The 20,587-nt window shown below is 46.8% G+C and overlaps 1 protein-coding gene across 6 annotated transcripts in view; it reads right to left on the bottom strand.

The window, feature by feature from the left end:
* EXD3 (exonuclease 3'-5' domain containing 3) overlaps window positions 1-20,587 on the bottom strand; it is a 297,682-nt gene that overhangs the window by 95,313 nt on the left and 181,782 nt on the right. The window contains exon 21 of one of the 6 annotated variants that reach the window (XM_074923673.1): window positions 19,164-19,508. The exons of the other annotated variants lie outside the window; for them this stretch is intronic. Within the exon in view, the coding sequence (XP_074779774.1) occupies window positions 19,329-19,508 (180 nt within the window). The 3' untranslated portion in view covers window positions 19,164-19,328. Of the gene's footprint in view, window positions 1-19,163; window positions 19,509-20,587 lie in introns of those variants that run through there. 6 annotated transcript variants of the gene reach the window in all.

Genomic DNA, 20,587 nt, shown 5'->3' with positions numbered 1-20,587 from the left:
GCTGAACATATTTCATATGCCACACGATGAGGAGATTTACAGAAGGGGGCTGAAGCACAGTTCCCTCAGGGTAAGGCAATAAATGAGAGAGAAAAATTAAACTGATTGCTCAAACCAAAGGGCCAGTCAGGAACAATCTGGGCTCCTTAGAGCAGGAAATGACACTCAGCTGAGCATCTGTGTATCTGTCAGGATGGATTAGGAGCCTGTCAGGAGCTTGACATCAGCTTTACAAGATGATTATGTGCGAGAGGGCTCCGGTGGGGCTCTGGACACCAAAAGCAACACTACAAGTACTGCAGTCCCAGAGCATCTGCCACGGTCTTGCAATACAATATTTCTTCTCTCTCTACCAAATGCCCTTGAAAAATGATGCCAGGCTGACATGTCAAATTTGGCTGAAAACCAGGACAGGTTTACAAGCACAGAATATGGTGATGCATGGGGATGGGAGACCCCTGCTCTGCCCATGAGGTGCCAGGCTGCCTCTGGTCCTGCCAGACCCAGTTTGTGTTTGAAGGGCCAGGGGTAATTCCCATCCTGCGTTAGTCAAAAAGAGGTTTTGGCACCAGCTTTAATGGAAATAGGCCTGGCTCTAACACTTCCCTAGTCTGGTCATTTAGATGTGCAAACACATTCTGTGTTGTCCCAATATTTTTGGATTAGGAAGGGCTACAAATAAAGCCTTCATCAACAGATGGGTACCCCAGCCCTCATTTTTCACAGTGCAGAGATACTGAGCTGTAGGAAGATAACACTTTTGGATCCAGAAATGCTACTGTGGGATTCCCTGTGCTGCTATCATAGAGGCTCCTGATCTCTAGCGTTCAATCAGGTGACTCACAACTGTATGAGAGCAATGGTGACTCAGAGCTCAGCTCAGGGCACAGAGCAGCCCCGAGATCCGGGAGTGCTGAAGGCAATATGCTGGCAATGCCACCTTCCCACCAGATGTGCCATCCCTGCCTGGGGAGTGCAGCCAGCGTGGCCACCGCAGAGCCATCCCCTTACACCACACTGTGTCAGCTCTCCACGTGTGAGCCGCGGGGAGCCCACACCTCGGGATGGCCATGGGGACCATGCAGAGGAGGGCTGTGCTGCCACCCATCCCGCTGGCACTCTACACCTGGGCCAGCACTGTCGCCAGCCTCTTTTTTGGAGCATCTGATGCTAAGAAGTAGCACAGAGGGCAAAGAGCAATGCAGACCTGTCATGGGCACATGGGCAGCAACCCTGAAACACACAGAGAATGCTGGCTAATCTAAAGGTTTTGCTTTTCATCTGTTCAGACTCTGAACACAAATCTTGATATTTTGTCCCAAAAGCAAAAGCTTTTCCCTGCAAAAATGTTTGGTCATAAAACTCTACAGCATATCAGTGCAAGAGATTACTTTTAACATTCAGCACTGGATTTTCTTTTCAACATCATAACATTTGTGGTGGGGGCTGAATACTGTCTGCAAAAACAGTATAGCTGTCTTAACCCCCGATTTTCTTTGCAGTAGAAAGGAGTCTTATAAAGTCCAACCCAGCTGCTTTCTACTGCTGTGGTCTCACTTCATGGTGTGTCACAGATGCTGCCCTTCCATTTTCTTTGTGGATTCCCTGGAAACTCCCAAATTCTTGTCTATAAACACATTCTGAGAGCAAGTAAGTCCACATTATGGCAAGAGCCTAATGCTTTTAGCTTCTGGGCTTAAATCCTGCTGGCTGAGCTCTTCTCTGCTCGCACTTGAGCAGTGCAGCAGAAGTCTAACAGCAGGAAAAACCTCATTGTGAAATGACACTTGGGCGCTGAGCCTCAGCAAATCCTTAAGAGTTGTGGTGGACTCGCAAGTAGTTTGTTTTATTGCAGGGTAAAATCCCTCTTAACAAACACTTTTTCTGAAATGAATAAGAACATATGTACTAATTTCAGTGCAGGGTCAGGCACGTGGACCTTCTTATCAGAGTAAAGGTCCCTCTTACCTACCTCTTACCTGAACATCTCAAAGCACTGAGTGGGTCACAGAGGCTCTCCCAAATGCTGGTGGAGAAAGACAGGGACCTGCAACAGGTCACTCAGTTCCCCATGTGCCTCAGGACTGGTCGAAGTGGCCTTGAGACATCTGTGTCTCCTCCAGGAGCTTACACCAGCTGCCTGCTTGTTAGGAATCCAAAGTCTGGGGACATGAATGTCACCACAAGGATCCAGGAGCTGCCACTCAATGTCAAAGGAAGCCTCTGTGCTGACTTGAAAAGAACCTGAGATGAGCCCCAAGAGAGAAACTTTTCATCTAAGCACTCACAGCCCTTTTCTATACTCAAATCAAACTAATATCAATTCTGTACCAACTCCAGGGTCCCCCAGAGGTCCCTTCTAACCTCAGTTGTTGAAGGATTTAAAATAATTTTCCTCTTCTACTTGGTAAAGCCTTTTGGGGAAATACACTGTGCTCATCATCATCATCAATAAACCAGTCAAATATTTTACACTTTTATGTGGGCTGAGCTATGTTGCTGGGGTGGGGTATCCTGTTGGGATGGCTACGAGCTGGAAGAGCTGCACTTGGCCCTGGCTCGCGGCTCCACCAGGAACCACGGCTGAAACAGCCCCTGCAAGGTCAACGTGGGCCCTTCGTCTCGTTTGCTCTTGCACAGTCCTGAAATATCTGGTGTGACTTTGGGAGTATAAAACAAAACAAAAATCCAAAGTGACAGTTTAGACAAGGACGGTAAAGTGATAGATAATGGAAAAATTATGAAACTCTGGAGAGGTAATAGATGTGGGCAACTGGATGTGCCACCTGTGAAACAAGGCTTGGACACTTCTGGTGACCACTGAGCTATTAGCATGAAAGGATCACGACTGAACACCCTAACTATTCTGATTAACATCACTAATTTATAAGCTATCAAAAGCTCATCAGATTTTAAATGCTCAAAAAGCATTTAGAGCTTTCTAAGATGGTGTAAACACTCCCCACAAAATACACATCTGTGCCAACCTGCTCTCTCCTATCCCTGCAGCTGAGACCAGTATGCCCAATTTGCCTCTCCCACTGAGGAGATTACACTCAGAAACCCATTCTCAACAACTGAGTTGCAGACAGATGACTTTAAGGATTCACTGAGGTAGGTTTCTAAAAGCCTTCCCGTCCCTTTCTCCTGGGGTATACTGCAACACTGGTGAAACATTATCCAGTATTTGATAAACTTGCCATTAAAAATAAACAGCATTAAGAAAGTAAGAAAGCATACCAATATATGTCATAAAGCAGTAATTGATTGTGCAGTCTATGGATGAACGATCTGGGTATCTGACAAACAAGGAAAAGTTTGGATGTGAATAGTCCCACTTGTTGAGAACATTCTCACGCCTGAGCAGCGATGGGAATAAGACTCAGTATGGCTCATAACTGGGATCGCCGCTTTTCTCGCTAAACCTCCCTTCATTTTCTTTTATTTAGAAAAATAACTAAGAAATGGTAGCAAGCAAACAAAGCAAACAAACAATGCTTGTCTTAAAAAAATCACAGTGGCATGATAAAGTGAGATAAGAAATGGTGGAAAGTTATTGTATTAATGTTGATGAGAGCCCAAACGCATTACGCGGCAAGAAAAACAAATGACTCCCCCTCAGATGGAAGAAAATATTTCTTCTCAGTTGGAGAAAGAAAAACACAAAGCGGCTCAACTGCATCCCTGAAATTGTGCAATTTACTTTGCATATTTGGCAGCAAAAGTAGAAGAAGCAGTTTATAATCCAGGGTTTTCACGTAAATGACAGGTTCTTGGTTCTTGAAGGAGTATTTAATTTTGGTATGCTTTTTTAATTAACATTCTAATAGTAAGTTAGAATTAAAGGAATACCATCAACTTAAAACTCACATAGCTGATTGAGCATTTTTAATGACTAGTGTCACAGCAATCCCTAGACTGACTGTAATTGAAGCAGATCAGAAAACCAGCGCTTTCCTGGGTAGTTTGGGGTTTATATGTATAATTGGAGCATTTTCTGCACAGCCAATTTCTCTGCATACCTTTGCTGGGCAGTTCCCCCCTTCAAGTAGCAACAGGGGACAAGACTTGAAGAGGACCAGGTAATAATCCATCCAAAAGCTGTGGATGGGCAAGGGCTGCCTGCAATAGCTGAGGTTTGATTTTCTTTAAACATTTTATTATAAAGATGAGAATTTTTTTAAAGTTTATAAGGATGAGAATGTTTTTAAAAGTTGATCTTAACTGCATTAAGGTGGAAATTATGTATAAAATAACCTGAAAAGCTCCTTTTTCTGCCCCAAGAGTTGGTTCTGTGTTTCAAGATACAGAACAGCTGGTGTGAAACAAATCTAGAGAGACTGAAAAGGGCACTACCTGCCTGCAAAACCAGTTCAAAATTGGTGAGAATCTCCCAAAGAAAGTAACTTTTTCAGAAAGCAGATGTACCTGGGAGTTCCCCAGGCAGCTATCGGGGCAGCAAAGGGAACCAACTTTGCTGCCTCTGGAAAGGAAGGAAAAAAAAACCCACAAGGGAAGTGAAACTGTGACAATTTTTAAGTCCTGAAGACAGAGTCCTATGACTGGCACAGTCCTGTGTCACATGAAAGGTGTGGGAAAACGCTGAAGCATTGGTTACGCTCACATTTCTAGCCTCAAAAATAGACTGGGAACCAAACCATGACTTCATAACTGTGGCAGCTCCCACATGCAGCGCTGCCAGGAGGGTCGGCCGAAGCTCAGCATCCTCCCGCACACCGGCCTGGCGCACCGGGACGGTCGTTCTGCTCTTGTGCTGAACAGCCCTGATTACACACAGACTTAAAACGCAGGCCTAAGCGCCTGGCTGGAATTATAAGTGAATTTAGGCTTGGAGTTAAACCTTGAAGACATCCCAGTGAGTAAGGCATTTTCCAATTATCTCATCCAGTGTATCCAATTGCTGCGCTGACTTTATAAACTAAATGAAACCGCACACAAATTACACTGACACTAAGAACAACATTTAACAGAGCTGCCCTTTCCAATGCTCTCCAGGTTTATTCTGTTTACAACTCTGCTTACTGCCCTAATCTCCCCAAATTACCCAGTCTCCAACATGAGATGTAAACAGGCAGATACTTTGCTACTGGTTCCAAGGACAAGATTATTTTTTTTTTATGAGTTCTTAAGGGGATAATAAGAATAAAACATTTATTTTTCAGAATTGGCTGGGCTGCTGGTGCTGTATGCACCCCATCAGAGAACATCCAAAGTGCCTTCAAAAGGTCTTGCGTGCCCCACTGTCACAGCTCAGCACGCTCTCCGTCTGGCTGAGGCTCACAGCTTCTCTGCCTTGGGAAGACACAGGTTTCTCGCTCATGTAAAGCTTCTTCCTCCACGGCTGAAGCTTTCTGATGTCCCACCTGAATGGAGTCTGCCAGAGCATCAAGCACAGCCTGGAGAGATGCAGGAGCCTGTGGTGTTGCTCCTTGCTGCTTCCCTGCACAGCTCTTGCTCCTGGTGGCAGCCAGCTTTGTCTCCCCTCCCACGGAGCCGATGGCTCTGCGACAAGTGTGAGAGACACAACAGCTTGTACCAACAAAGTGCTGCATAGGTGCCAGGCCAGGCACATAATGCAATGAGTGGTTAGTCATCTCCAAAGAAAAGATGGGAAACCTCCAGAAAATATAACAAACATCACAACTACCTGCACAAACTAGATGGGCTGCTCAGCCCCTGTGCTCACTGCCAAAACACCAAGGAGGCACAAGAAACGTTCTGAGAAATCCCAGCTTTGTGCTGTGCTGGAGTGGAAAGGAAGAGAATCCCGTTGGCTCATCAAGCAGTGACCGCCTGTTGCACTCTCAGTGTCCCCCTCACCCGGACAAGCCCTGCAGGGCTGTCCCTTGCAGGTGGCCATAACACATGTCTGGGCAACAGCAGTTCCTCTCACCCACTGTTCTGCTACTGGTGGCTGGTCCTCAACACTGTTTTCATGCTACACAGGCTTGTCAGCCTTGCGGAGATTTCACCCTGCCCTGCAGTTATGGTAATAAGAGCTGTATGGCACTTCAGGAGCAAAAGGAGAAAGCCAGTCCCCAAAACATGACGTGCACACATCCCTGTTCCCATCTGCCCATGGGCCGCCCTGGCCATGGGTGAGGAGAGATGCTCTCCACACACTCCACACACCCATCAACGTAACACGCTGCCAACTGGGTGTCACTGCAGCAAGTGGGGGGGCTGCAACACTTACCCTTTGTCACAGCGCCACAGTTTGCCCTGACACCCGTGCTCACAATGGACTGAAGTGGAAGGGGACTTAAGATAGCAAGATCATCCAAAAATAATGAGAAAATATAAACCCAGATGTAGTCATCAGTTCCAGACACCTGCCACGCAGTTTAGTTACTCAGCGCTACAGCAGGGTCATACCCAACGTCCCCGGGCTGCTTCTACGTGAGCAAAGTGACAAGGAGAAAGGGAATAATGAAGAAACTATCATCAGCTCTGCCTCCAAGGGTACTCTTGAAGGCCCAGATCCATGTCAGTCCTTGTCCCTGTTTTTTTGTCAGCTCAGGGTGTTCTTCCACCCAGCCCAGCACACACTGCTCCCACTTTCTGCTGACACAGTTCTTTGTTGACTGATGCGGTAAAGCAATTCAGTGAACTTGTTTGTGTTGCATGTAACCCTGCAAAAACCCAAATTATTTGTGCTCCAAGTCTTTTCTCAAAAATCTTTTATTTGTATGCTTTAGGCAGATAGATGTAGTTTGCCTTTTTTCCATTGCCTCAGCTGCCTGGTGGCAGCGAGCACCTGCTCATTAAACACCATTTTCAAGCTAGGTTTTTAAAAGTGATTTTGAAAAATAAGATTCTTTAAAAGCTCCAAAGAAGGCAACAGCATTTCCTCTTCAGAAGAGCACAGTAATAACCAAAAAGGTGACTCCTACTAGAGGAGCACAGGCAACACTGACACTAAACGCAACCACCTAAGAACTCACACAAAAGCTGAAAGGGAAAGCCACAGCAAGGACAGGCTCTCAATGGCCTCAGACCGTTCATCCTTGTGACTGCAGCCAGTGTGACTTTGCAGGTATTTTTAAACTGTATCTGAAAGCTGATGCTTCCTGTGACAGATGAGTTTGTAGCCAGACAGCTCAAGGCTGGCCACCAGCAAGCGCTCAGGTTCTGGTAGCCCACAGAGGTCAATGTCCTTTTGCTTCCCTCTGTCTATAAGGGAAGAGCATGAGGAATGATGCGCGTACCCATATCGTCTGAAACACGACGACCCAGAAGAAGGTCAGAGCCCCACGGGGACTGGAGATGGAGGCACAGTTTTAGACAGCTCTGCACAGTGCTTTCATCATTTCATCATTCTAGGCTTTATCCTGCTGCTGCTGCTTACAGTGGCAAGGGTCTGGGTGACGTGAAGAGGAACAAGTGTCCTTCCCAGACCAACAACCTCCATCCCTTGAGACTGGAAGCTCCCAGAGCTCAGGAGCTAGGTTCTGTAATTTTCCCGTCTCTTTGTGGTTTGCACATAAGAGATGGATCCACAGGTTGTGTTACCTTATTGTGTCATCTCCATCTCTGGATCCTGCTTTCCCTAGGTACCCAAGCTCTGAACCGAGCCCTGTATGACGGTTAACACTTTGGCATTCAAAATAAGGAAGGGTGATGAACAACGGGTAACTCTTTCCAGTGATCTCATCACTATGGTTAGAAAGGGGAACTCAGATAAGCTTTGTGGTCTAATACATAGAAATACCTATATTCCTTAGAAACAGAGTTTTGAAATTCATATGCAGTGGCACACATAATTTACATGTAAAGATGCCATGACTTGTTGCTCAAATCAGGTCTCTGCATTCAGAAATTCTTTGCTAATCAGGATGTCTGTTCAAGCATGTATTCAAATTCCTAGTGCGTGTTTGCACTTGTTACGGTAACTACACGTAGGAATTGGGCACACCTTGTTCCTACATCTTCACCCAGACAGTTGCATATTTGGAATGACTGTGCAGTCCAGAGAGAGCATTTATGAATGAATTAAACCACTTGACAGAATCAAATGCTTGGGGAAACGGCAAACAAGAAGTAGCTTTGCTTTGTATCACTTAACATCGAAAATACAGAGGACTGACATCTCCAGCCTTGCCTCAGCACACATCATTTAGCCTTTTCCCCCCAAGGATACCAAATAGACTCCTGTCACTCCAGATCTGCCAAAACACAGTACCTGCAGCACAGGAGTTAACTGGGAAACTGCATGCATTGACCTAAACTGGCCTAATTTATTCTGGTATCATAACTCTTAAGGCTAACTATTGCCATAATTGCTTCCATGTATCTATCTCATTCCAACAGGCTGCTCCTCCTCTCAGTCAGTAGTCCCCAGAGTCACTCACTGAAACTCCAGTTTGAAACTAATTTCAAAACCAATTATAGGTAATTACAACCACCCCCTTTATTGGATGCACAAGAACGATCTGTAATTCATGTACTGATGGTGCCCCTGAAAAGGCTTTGGACTTTCTAAGAGGAAAAAATTCCATCAAGACAAATTTGCCTCTTTTTTTCCCCCCCTTTTATCTAGGGAAAACACCTAACACAAACACAGCATTTTCAGTTCTGAGTACAGGCAAATTCAGAGTTTATTTCCAGCTTCACATCAGACGAAAGGCCGGGATGTGTCAGTCACTGTTAGTGAAACTTTCTGTGGTGATGCAGCAAAGACGGTTTAAGAGCTGTCATGAAATAGAATGAGCACAGTTTATGTCTCAACTGGCTCGACAGAAACCAGTAGATTTGTTCCTTACCTCACTACAGCCAGCAGCAAGACTGATGTGACCTCAGGCAGAGCAGGATTTTTCACAAAATCCTTGTATCTTAAGAAGTCAGACCCACGTAGCTCACTCTCCTAAGCACTGCAGCTCATACCGAGCTCATCTGCATCCCCCAAACCTTGGTGGCTCTGGGCTTTCCCCACAGCCCTGGTTCAGAGACCTACTGGAATTCATCCTGATGAATTCAGCCCAAATATTTCAGATCTTCAAAAGCACCCAGGAAAGCCTTATGATCCAGTGAGAGCTGACTTACATCCACTGTCCTAAGGCTTGCTGCCTTGCAAAGCCGTGCCCTTGTTTCAGAAGGCAGCTTCCTTCCAGAAGAGAGGCTTGATCTAGGCCAGTGCCAGGGATGGGGATGGGACGCGCTGTTGCCATGATGGTGGTCACCAGCTTCTCATCTGCAGAAAGGCAGTTTGCCTTGGAAAGGGAAAGAGAAGCATCGCTGGCAAGAGCAAGAGCAGGGCCTTAGGCAGTGGGTTTCTGGGCAGCTGCTCCCGCCACAGTATCAGCATACCCTGCCTGTGAGACCTCTGGGTATATCGGCCTAGCATGGGTACGGCAGCACTTTGAGCTTTCTCTAGGTGTGTAGGCACTTTTATTACTTGGGGGCAAATGTCTGTGGATTATTTAATTCAAATGATCAAATACACCTCGCATAGTATTTTACATCATTCCCCACGTGAATGCTCTTGCTCTGCAATTTGGCAGTTACTGGCAGACAGCTTCTAGGAAACAGATTTTAAACTTCCAGGGTAAAAAACAAGGTAATCTGTATTGATTCTGAAATTAAAGCTTTTCTGTCCAGGAGGCCAGATTTTTTTTTCACACTGGTTGTACACTAGCACAGGAGTGTAATAGTGTAAACCCGTGCTATGGAGCCGTCCGCACCTTCAGCTAGAAGAGCGCAAGTCCCGTGTTTGTATACACAGGCAATTTGATTTTTCTATGTAAAACAGAGTACTACTGTCACATGCCTTAGCTTTCATGCAGATTTCTTCTGAATGTTTTGCAGTCCTCTTTCCTATTTTGATAAAAGAAAATTACTTTCAAAAGTAAAGGCTTATAATTTCTGGTGATCTAAACAGATGTGACTTGACAAAGGGGTCCATTGTAGGGCCATGTTAGTGCTTTATTTTTTAACGATGAAGGCTTTGGTTGTTTGTTATGGTGAGAAATAGTTTCCCCTTCAGATAGCCCCTTGAGAAATTCATGAGAGAAAATCCAGACTGTGAAAAGCATGGCTTGTGAGGAATTTGAAACAACATGACAAGGGAAGCAAATCATCGTGAAAATCCTATTACAGACAGCCTGGGCTCATGACCACCTCCAGTCCCAAGTTCATCCTCCCTGACTCCAGGTGAGCTGTCTTGTTGTCATCTGTGCGCTGACTGTCCACAGGAACCAGAAACATCATTCAGCCTTTCTCCCCTTCTGCTGTCTGGAGACCCACAAAGTGAGGCTCCCGCTGCGTCTGCTGCTGAACCTACACAGCGCATGATGGTCCCAAGCCAAATACAAAACAACACTTGGATGAGTGAAACCATGGGTCAAGGTAAAGAGGGAAGAACTGGCAACACAACTGACTGCTGTTGCACAATTCCAGCTAATCAGACACAGATACAGATGCAAGCCGCCCGTGAACACTTCAGAGAAGTTTACATTTCAGCTGGGTTTTGCAGCTGGACGGTGATGGCTTCACATGCAAAGCTGATTTCTCCAGGGTACAGCTCCAGAGAGGGGTAACCAGTGCAGTGCCTCTGAAAAACTCCAGTTTCTGATCCATTTTCAGGTTTCCCTTCCTCCCAGACTTCTTTCCATGTACATGCTAACGTGCTCTGCTATACTGTAATTGAACTATTGTTCAATAAGTTTCAGTTCTCATTTAAGGCTTCACTTTTTAAGATAGCAGCATAGCTTGGGTTCATGTCAGAACAGTTTTAAGGCCTCCAGCATCAAAAATAATCTGTCATAAATCTAAAAATAACAGCTTTTCAGAGAGGAGATGTGAGATGCCAAGAGATTTCACACACGCAAACAATTGAGAGACTGAGCTTCAAGTTCAATTTGCATTTTTTCCATGGTTACCTAACACTGGACCCAGCAATCTGATCCAAATCACCTTGAGATTTTTCCCTAATGCTCCCCCCAAAGTATGGTCTCAGCATCCCTCCGCAGAACACACGTTGCCTTGCCTGCTGCAGGAGGTTATTACAACGGCAGGGACTCTGCCACTCCGCGCTCAAAGCTCTGGCTTTTGCGCAGCGTTTTGCAAGAGCTGACCTGCAGCCGTGGCTGGGTCTAGCTACCACTCTGCACCAGTAGAGATGTTCTCCACACACAGCACAATGAATCCACAAAACTGCCAGCGTGCAGGAAATTGGCCAATTATCCAGCATTGACTTTTAGCAGAAATCATACAAAGGGGTCTTTATGGATGAGAAGATTGCAGGAAAGGAAGGAGAGAGGCGAAGATCGGGGGAAACAAACGGTGTGGTGAACTACGATAAGTATTTATGACCATCCTCTGACAGACTGCTCTTAGTCCATCTTGTAACTAGTGACTGAATGTCAGGATTATTTAGGAGAACTTGTTAAAATAAGCAAAAAAATAGTTGGTGGATAAAACTGACAATGCTTCTAACTCACAGCAGGAAATACTGTCAGCAGCTTTGCTTAGTGTAAGGACTTGCATCCTTCCCAGCTGTGTTTCTCTTGCACACCATGGCAGCCACAGGAAGGGACGAGGGCAGAAGCTTGTCTCACCAACGGTCCTGTAGGACCACTGGCAAACTCTTCATGGGATATTCAGGGTCTGTCAAACCTCAGCACACAGATTAAAACTGGAGCAAGATCTGTCAAAATAGTAAGAAAGGGATGGAGAGAAGGAGGTCGAGTCTCTGCAGCTAGCAAAGATACCCTGGCTCTAACACAGACAGACCCTAATTACGCTGCTGCTTGGCTCGAATAATTATCAGAAAATATCCATTGAAAAATTCCTTTTTCTGTCCGATATTGTAAACACAAGTTCAGCACAGGAGACTCCATGGGATAAGATGGTTTTGATGACTTCCAGCCGCGTATACACTCTGCAGACTTGCTTTCCAAACAGCCTATTATCACCACGCAGGCAGTTCATTTATTTGCTGAGAGTTCTCATTTAAAAAAACTAATCACTCAAGATTTATTTTCCTCTGATAAGGCACAGGAGGGCACTGCTAAGGTTCTGGCTTCTGCCAGTTGTCAAGCTTCTTGTCTAGCGGTTAATGTCAAGCTAACAACACGACAGGGCTCTCACACGCCACTTCTCCAGCCGGTGTGTCCTGGAGGTCCACCTCTGGAAACCAGGGCTTTGTCACCAACGTTCCCACAGGCCATGAGATGGATCATTTCACTGTTCAGGTTTCTCCAGGACTAAAAGTGGGGTCTTCCAGCCAAGCAGTCAAAAGCATGCCAAGGTGGGTGTCAAGAATTTCTGAGTCTTTAACCAAACACAGCATCACATCAGCCCAGAGCATCAGGATCTGCCACAGGAGACAGGATTAGGAGACGCAGGAGACAGCAGATTAGGGTTTGCACACCCAACCTAAAGCCTTTTTTCCCTGAGCTGGCCCAGATGACACTCTCATTTGGGGGAATGCAGTACCAGGACCCTGCCGTGGTGGCCCAGCCCACTCTTGGTTGGAAAGGAGCAGCAGCAAGAGGGGCAGAGCTCCCCCACACAGGGCCTGGGCTTCACGAAGAGCCGAGATCATCATTGGCAGATGTACCTTCCCCAGGGCTCTGAAATCTCCGTCAGCAAACAAAAAGCAACTGGAAGGTAAAAAAAAGACTAAAAGAAAGTCTGTATTTGAAATATGCTTTGTTTTCTTTTAAAAAATCCAGGATCCTATCCAGTTTGAAAAAGGAGGCGAGCACTGAAACAAGCTCTTTGTTTTTTGCATTAGTTCAAGCAAAAAACACTTTTTTATATATATTCCTCTGAGATCTAAATACAGCCTCTAGCCCCCACTTTTGGCGCAGGGAGCAGGTCACAGGTACTGCTCTCAGAGCTGAAGCAATCCGGCAGAATAACTCCTGGCCCAGAAACCCCTCTTGTTAACCCTTCCCAGCCTGCATGGGGGGGTTCCCCCACCCCACCACCTCCTGCTGTGCCCCTGGGTCCCGCTGGGCATTCTGGCCCTGGTGTGGTGGCTGAAGGACCTGTCACCCTCACCTGCGTGGCACCTCCCGGGGCCTGATGCGGGGCCAGAAGCCCCTCTGCCCCCCCCAGGGAGTTGTGGCCCCTTTGAGCTCTGTGGGGAAATACGCAGGAATAACAGTCTCCAAGGGAGGTCAGGGCAAACTGGGGCTTTTGTGGGAAATTACACCACGTCACCACCACCACCACCACCAAGGGCTTGTGAATGGAGTGCTGCAGCGGCTTTGAGCCTGTGGTGCTTTGTGGCATGGGGACAGGGTCCTGGTCTGTCTGCACCCCTCAGCACACAGGGCAGCACACAGCGATGGCTCAGTGGGACAACGGTTCACATCTTCATCCCCTTCCACAGCCACCACCAAGACAGACCCAGCCACCACACAGTCCATGCTAGGGAGCCACCTCCAGGGCAGAGCTTGGGAGGTTCCACAAACAGCAATGGCTCCACCAGCACCCCCATTGCCCCTGGCAGCTCTTCCTTCATCTCTGCAGCATTCTGAAGACAGGCAGGAGCCCCCCAAAACTCAGAGAGACACCAAAGAGCAGCTGAGAGCTTTGCTCAGCCCTGGTCGGGTCTGAAGGACCTCGAGCAAAGCGCTGCCCATCGCCAGCCTTGGCCTCCAGTGCTCCCTAAAAATGCCTGAGGGGTTAATTCCCCTCTGCAGATCACCTGGGGCTGGGTGCCCTCTGCCCAGAATAAAAAGATGCTGTTTTATAATGGTCTGCTCTCTGAATCTGCCATCAGGCAAACAGCACGGCAGGCTGCATCTGGCACCAGTGGAGGGGTAATTACTGTAGTTGCTGAAGGCAGAAACTCGTTCCCCATCTTCTCTTGGCTGCACTGACCACGCAGGTTGAAGCGTGGAAGGGTGAGTGCCAAGTGTTATGGTGTGAAGACATTTTCCATTTAGAGCTCTTGTTTTTCATGGCTTATAAATTACCACTCCCCCCCTCCATTCCTTTAGGTTGAGATTTGTCATGCTTGTTCTTAACCCAGTGGAGAATTTCTTTAGGAAAGTTCAATAGCATAAGTAGCAGCAATTATTCACCTGGCTTTCGTCATGGAAGATAACAAATATTCACAGAAAGTTGCCATCTCTGCGAGGGAGGGGGCAGAAGAGAGGACTTCAGCCCCACAGCTCAGCAGAAGTACAAACCAGGACCCCCCAAAATTTTCCAGGAGTAAATTCAGCAGCAGTTGCTGTACCCCGACACAGACAAACACCCACCCAAACACAAACATCTCATGCAATCCCATGGGGCTGGTTTTCAGATAGCTGATGGTCATCAGAAAATCAAGACATTTTTCAAATGCAGACTGGGTGCAAGTGTAACTTCTAAACCTGTTTATAAAACCAACACGACCCAAACCTTTGGACTTAGCATGTCCTGAGCAAACCACTGATCCCTGTACCTGCACAAGGAAATGCTGTTAACAAATGGTGATGGCTCTGCTGGCCTTGTCGAGAACCGACTTCCCTGTGCTTACCGAGCCTGCACGCAAGGTGTGATTCAGTGGAAGAGAAATAAATGAACTGTTTTTTTAATTTAAAAAAAAAAATGCAAGGAACTTAGACACAAGCAACTGAGTTAGTGAGACATTACCATTGAAATTGCAAATGAGCAAAGAGTCCCACCCTGTCCTGTCTGCATCCCATGTGCGCAACATGCTCTGTGTCCTGCTTCACAGCCTGCCACAAAATGAGATAGAAAGGGGCTCCATTAGCTTCTGTGGAAAACACAGCTTTGAACATCCTAATTTTGTTTAGCTTAAATCTTAACCATAATATTTATATTAATGCTATTTATTATAATTTATTTTTATTTAAATGCATACACAGAAGTAAAATAAAATAAAGTTGTGTTAGGCTGTTTTAAAAACAAAAACCACAGACCAGATAAGAAAGATAGAAGACATCTTTCATGTGGAGAGATGGCTGTGGGTCACTAGACACTAACACAAGAAACAATTTGCTCCTACCCCAAGGAACAATAAAAAGGCGTTTAAACACTTAGACAAGGGGTTATGAAGGCAGAGCAGGATTAATTCCATGGGAAGGAATGACAAAAAAGAAACATAAAAAGCCACAATGCTGTCTCGTTGCTGTAGGAAAAAGCAGTCTTCTTCGTGCTTTGAAACAGGATGTTGCTCTTTCACATCCATTAATTTATTTACCAAACACTGAACCTCCCCATAGATTTTAAGGTTAACAGCATAATTTTGCTTGGATATGTTCTCATTCTGCTATCACACACCGAATGACATTAAATTTATCACACACCAAATGACATTAAATTCTGAGCTAACAACCTCAAGGGTTGGAGGATGAACCATACTAGTACCCGGGTTGTTCCAGTGATTAATGACATTATTTCTCAATGTGTCATTCCCCAGCAGCTGGCCAGTCCCAAACTCTTCCCACCTGGAGATAAAATTATATCATATCATAACACATATATCACAGGATGGTTTGTGTTGGCAGGGACCTTAAAGATCACCTAGTTCCAACCCCATGCCCAAAGCCCCGTCCAACCTGGCCTTGAACCCTTCCAGGGAGGGGGCAGCCACAGCTTCTCTGGGCAACCTGTGCCAGGGCCTCACCCCCCTCACAGGGGAGAATTTCTTCCTTACATCTAATCTAAATCTGCCCTCTTTCAATTTAAAACTGCTATCCTTTGTCCTATGGCTCTTCTCACACAAAGCAGACAAAAAGAAAAGCCAATAGCTGCTAATAGCAATAGTTTCAACCTTTCAAGGACTCTGCCATCTCCACTGGTGACTCAGAAAAGGAAACACAACCAGGGTTTCCAGCAGCAGAAGAGCCATGGCACAGTAAGGTCAAGTAAAGCAAAGAATAGGAAATGGGCCAATCTGGGATAAAATTATCTTTTTGTAAGAAAATATAAATTCACTGTAAAAAGGCAAGTTCTACTTTGTGTCCTCTTATGCAAACCTCCTCCTGCCTTGATGCTTCCAATGACAGCCAGCATCTGGCCTCCAGCGGGCAGCATGGACAGAGCCACGGGCCATACCGCGGCCTGAACCGCATTACTGAATAGTGTCAGAATTGAAGCAGTGGGTGAAGCAGCGTGGCTGGGACACAGCGGGATGGCCTGAGGCCACTGAGCGTGCAAGGCAGTGACACCCAAGGCAGTGAGTGGGGAGCACGGCTCAGCACACACCCTCACACTCAGGGAGAGGCAGAGCTACACTCATTCTCAGCTGCCAGGGCTGAGAAGACAAACCTGGGGGAAGTTTCTGTTCTGGAAGAAGTCTCCAGAATACCAACATGAACTGACAAATGCTTCTAAAATGTTGTTATACTCCTATGATGACTATGGCATGCAAATGGAAATGACCTTCCTCCTGAGGATGTTTAATTACTCTGGCAGTGGACACAAGCTCTCTCCTTTGAGCACGCTGGCGAGCTGCAGTCCCCGCAGGCAGCAGCCTATTGTGTGTCGTGGTTGAATCACTACAAGCTGATGCTAGAAACAAGCTTCAGTCTCTTGGACCTGCATGTTTCACAGCAACATCCTGAGAAAAGAAAAACTGAAGAGTAAATGGAATTAAAAAATTGTGTTGGTAAATAAAAATTTAATTATTAAACAATTAAAATGAATGTGCACATGCCGCAAAGACTCAGCCCCGTGGTCATCAACACAGGAACACAGTCATCTATCTTCAGCTGCTCGGCTGATGGTGAGCACCACTCACTCCACAGGACACCATGGTCCCTCAGACCCCGATGCCACCTAAGAAAGGACTCCTGTGGTTTGGGCCACATTTCTACATGCCAGCTCCCACCTGCTGCTCTCAGACAGCACTGCTGCTTCAACCAGGAGAGTATCTGAAATAACAACGCAGAGAATAACACTCTGCAAAGCATACGGTTGCCTCCTGAGGTGCTCGGAAACACTGAGAAGGCTTGTAGCTCCAGGTGAGGAGAGGATGTGTGTCAGGCCATGTCACAGCCAGCCATGGGTGAGGGTGGAGCTTCATCATCTGCCCCTGAAACAGGTCACCGTGAGAGGCTGCAGGAGATCAGAACAAGCTCAGGGAGCTGCCCCCATTTCCACCTGTCCGCTTTGCAGCCTCACATCCCTGTCTCTCCCCCATCCCACCTGTACCAGTCAGTGGTGATGCCATGGCACACCTTTCCACTCCTCCACCCCAAATCTCCCCATCTCCTTCCCACAGATGTCTCCCCCACTGAGGAGCAGGAGCCGCTTCACGCACATGCCAGCACACTGCGGGGCTGACGAACAGCACTCCCGAGTCGGCTGCAAGGAGATGGCTCTGGCTGCCCTGACACTGCTGGTGAACTCTGACCCTGGTCCCAAGGGCAGGGGGGACCTGTGGCTCGGAACAGGGACAGGGTAAAATCATCACTCAACCTTGACCAAGCTACAGCTGTTACTCACGTTACCACTGGGTAGCACCACGCATTGGAAAATGCTCTCTGCAGCGCCGGTGCGGTTCCAGGTTACCTGACATCCCCCCACGGGGTGCCCCAGCTCCTTCGGCAGCTGCGGGGGGGCTCTGCAGTAGGTCATTCTGCGACTACACTAACCCCTTCCCAAACCCCCACCAAAACTTCCATTTTCCAGACAACAGGAAGCTGATTATCTGTTGGCTGTGGGGTTGCGAGCTGCCCCTGCCTGTGGCACTCTGATCAGGGTCCTGCAAGGCTTCCACCATCTCCTCGCAACTCCTGCGGCACCTTCTCCTCTGGTCTTGGCAAATGCGATTTTGTCCCACTCACACTCACTGGAGCATTACTGCAATGACCACTCTCCATCCATGCCACAGCCACTTGACCCTCTGTGCCCTGTCCCTGCCTTTCCTCTCACTCTCAGACCCAACATCAGCGGGTTCTCTGGCCTCTCCCCTTCACACCCATCACTTCTCATGCAGTGTTGAGGGGCCAGTTTCACTTCTGATCCGGTCGTATCTTATTGTGACATTCAACTGCCTCTTCCTGAGAGACAAGTACTTTTACATTCTCACCATCTCAGGAGGGTCAGGACCTCTGCATCTTGCTGACCAGACCTGTCCCCTCACACTCTCCCTTCTGTCTCCATCTTTATACTTACAGAATAAATTCTGCGGGATAGGCATCTGCCTTCTGTCCTGTGCTTGTACTGCACTCACCATATTACTATTACAGTGCCACTAGCAGCATTTCTCAAGAACACATTATGAACCCCACTACGTTTCACACCCAGAAGACAACGCAGCCTGGTGTAGTCACTGGTTTGCTGGCTGCTCACTGCTTCCTAAGAACAATGTGAGAAGGGAGCAAAAGCAACTCAAAGGTGCACCCAACTAGCATCATCCGGATAGACAGAGTCGATCCAGTTAGTCTCCAGCATAGACTGGAGTCTCATGCTGAAGGAAGATCAACGATAGTGATGGCTGCATTGCTGAGCCAAATCTTGTAATATTAAAACAATTTCAGCCAGAGGTCATAGACAAAACCTACACTCACACTCCTGCTTCAGACATAACTGCTCACACAGTCTGAAGCTGCTCTTCACTGAAGAACTTCTCCTGTGACCTTCATGCTACAGGTCCTCCCAAGGAGAGGAAAGGCGAGGGGGAGAGAAGAGCAGGAACAGCCCAGCAGGTACAGGGCTGTTACCAGTATTTGGAGAGTTGGAGCTCCACTTCCAGTTTCAACTGCAGTGACTCAGTGACAGTTTGAGCTTTCATTGGAAAAGGAAACATTTCTGACTTTCCTGGTTGCAGACAAAGGAAAGACTCTTTAGTACTTAAAGAAAAAGCCAAAGTTGCTTTCCTGCCTCAAATTATTATTTTATAAATTCACATAATTTTTTACTTTACCTCACTACTTTTCACTGTTTAGTGTTAACCACACTAAACCTTTCAGACAGCCTTTTAGACATAATTCTCGTGACTAGAGCAGACTAAGTACACTGTGTGTTAGAGGAAACAAAAGGACCGGTTAAAGATTTGCAGCCACTCCAGATAAAAGAAGAGAGAGATTTTAATTAGACTCCAAACCACATCAAATACATACAAATAGTGACTGCAGGAAATTAAAGTTGGGGACTTGAAAATACAAATAAATCAAGGATTTCTCACACTTAACTTTGTCCTCTGACCCCCAAGGTCTCCTTTCCTGATCCACTTTCCTAACACGAACAGAAGTTTAGTTGATCTGCCAAAACAGGCCATGTTCTTACCTCCACATGCCCACACAACCCAAAAGCAACCAGGTCTCTCTCCACACCACCGCCCATTTGGATGTGCATTACTGTGACTCTCCAGTCACAATGGGCCAAATCAGTGCTACTCAAAAGGCCTTGGCTCGCCTCCTCTTGCTGGGGTTTTCGGTGAATGATGCCTCTCCCATCCCCGCTGGACATCCTAGGCTTCTCCCAGCCCTCTGTGACGCAGTGGCAGGGCACTGGCCTTGGCATCCCACTGGAAGATGCTCTACTGAGCCACACGGGAATGAAAGCAGTGCTTCCTCCTTGGGGAATGTGTGAGAAATATTCAGAGATAAAAATCAGTCCAGAATCAGGAGACCTCAGTAAATGAGAACAAACTAAATAATTCTGAATTGTGTAAATCACTCACCTCATGCCGTTCATATTAGAAAAGCAGTACTTCAGCTGTGCTGCAATAACCAAATGAGGGATATGGCATTTCCACATTGAAGAGGCAAAGGGTAAAGATGGGAGGATGTCAGGTGAAAGTACCACAGAATCAAGCAGCTTGGGGTAATAACTGCGTGTTTCATAAGCTAGATATCAACACCCACCCTTCTTATCTTTGCTGTGCACAAGAAAGAGGTGCTAGCTTAGCTGATGATCATAGACTTGCTTCAGCACAATAGACCAGGCAACTGCTTGCTCTTCCAAGGGTGAGATAAACTGTCAAGTGAATTGGAGATTAACTATCCAGATGTAAATGAATTCATTGCTATGCAACTGATAGGGCTCAGGCCTGGTTTAGTGCAGGATGGAGTCAGGTTTGGAGAGCTCTCTCAATGACCAAAGAATTTATAACCTGTATTCATGGCACTCTCTGTAAAGGGCCGCCTAACAATGCAGGAGCTTGCAAGCATTGTTCCTTTTGAAGGGCTTCACCACTCCACCCCCACTCCTCTGCCCCCAATTTACTCCCCTCCTCCCTGGATCCCCCAACAGACCCGCTCTGCACCCTTCCCTCCTCCTGATCACACAGGAAGAAAGCTGGGGGGAGGTGACCTCCGCAGCAGAATTTGCTATTCATGTTCCGTTCCCCCTCACAAATCCTTAACTTCTTGTCTCTTTTTAATCTTTTTTCTCTTGAGAAAGAAAAGATCAAAGGGCTTGGGGCTGATGCTTTCTGAACTAGGCACTTCTTGCCATGGGAAAACAGCAACGGGGAAGGGCTACACAAAGATGCTTGTGACTGGGGGTGGGGGAGAGACGATGAGACAGGACTTTCTTCCATGGAAATGCTTTTTGAAAGCTTTTATCAAGCAGCTCTGCTATCCAGCATCCATCCCAGCCCTCCAGGCCCAGCTGGGATACCACAGTGGCAGTGAGGACAGCATGTTTTGTT

Source organism: Athene noctua, chromosome 20 (genome assembly GCF_965140245.1).
Source record: "Athene noctua chromosome 20, bAthNoc1.hap1.1, whole genome shotgun sequence".
NCBI classification, from domain to species: Eukaryota; Metazoa; Chordata; class Aves; order Strigiformes; family Strigidae; genus Athene; species Athene noctua.
This window is presented reverse-complemented; position numbering and strand designations above follow the sequence as displayed.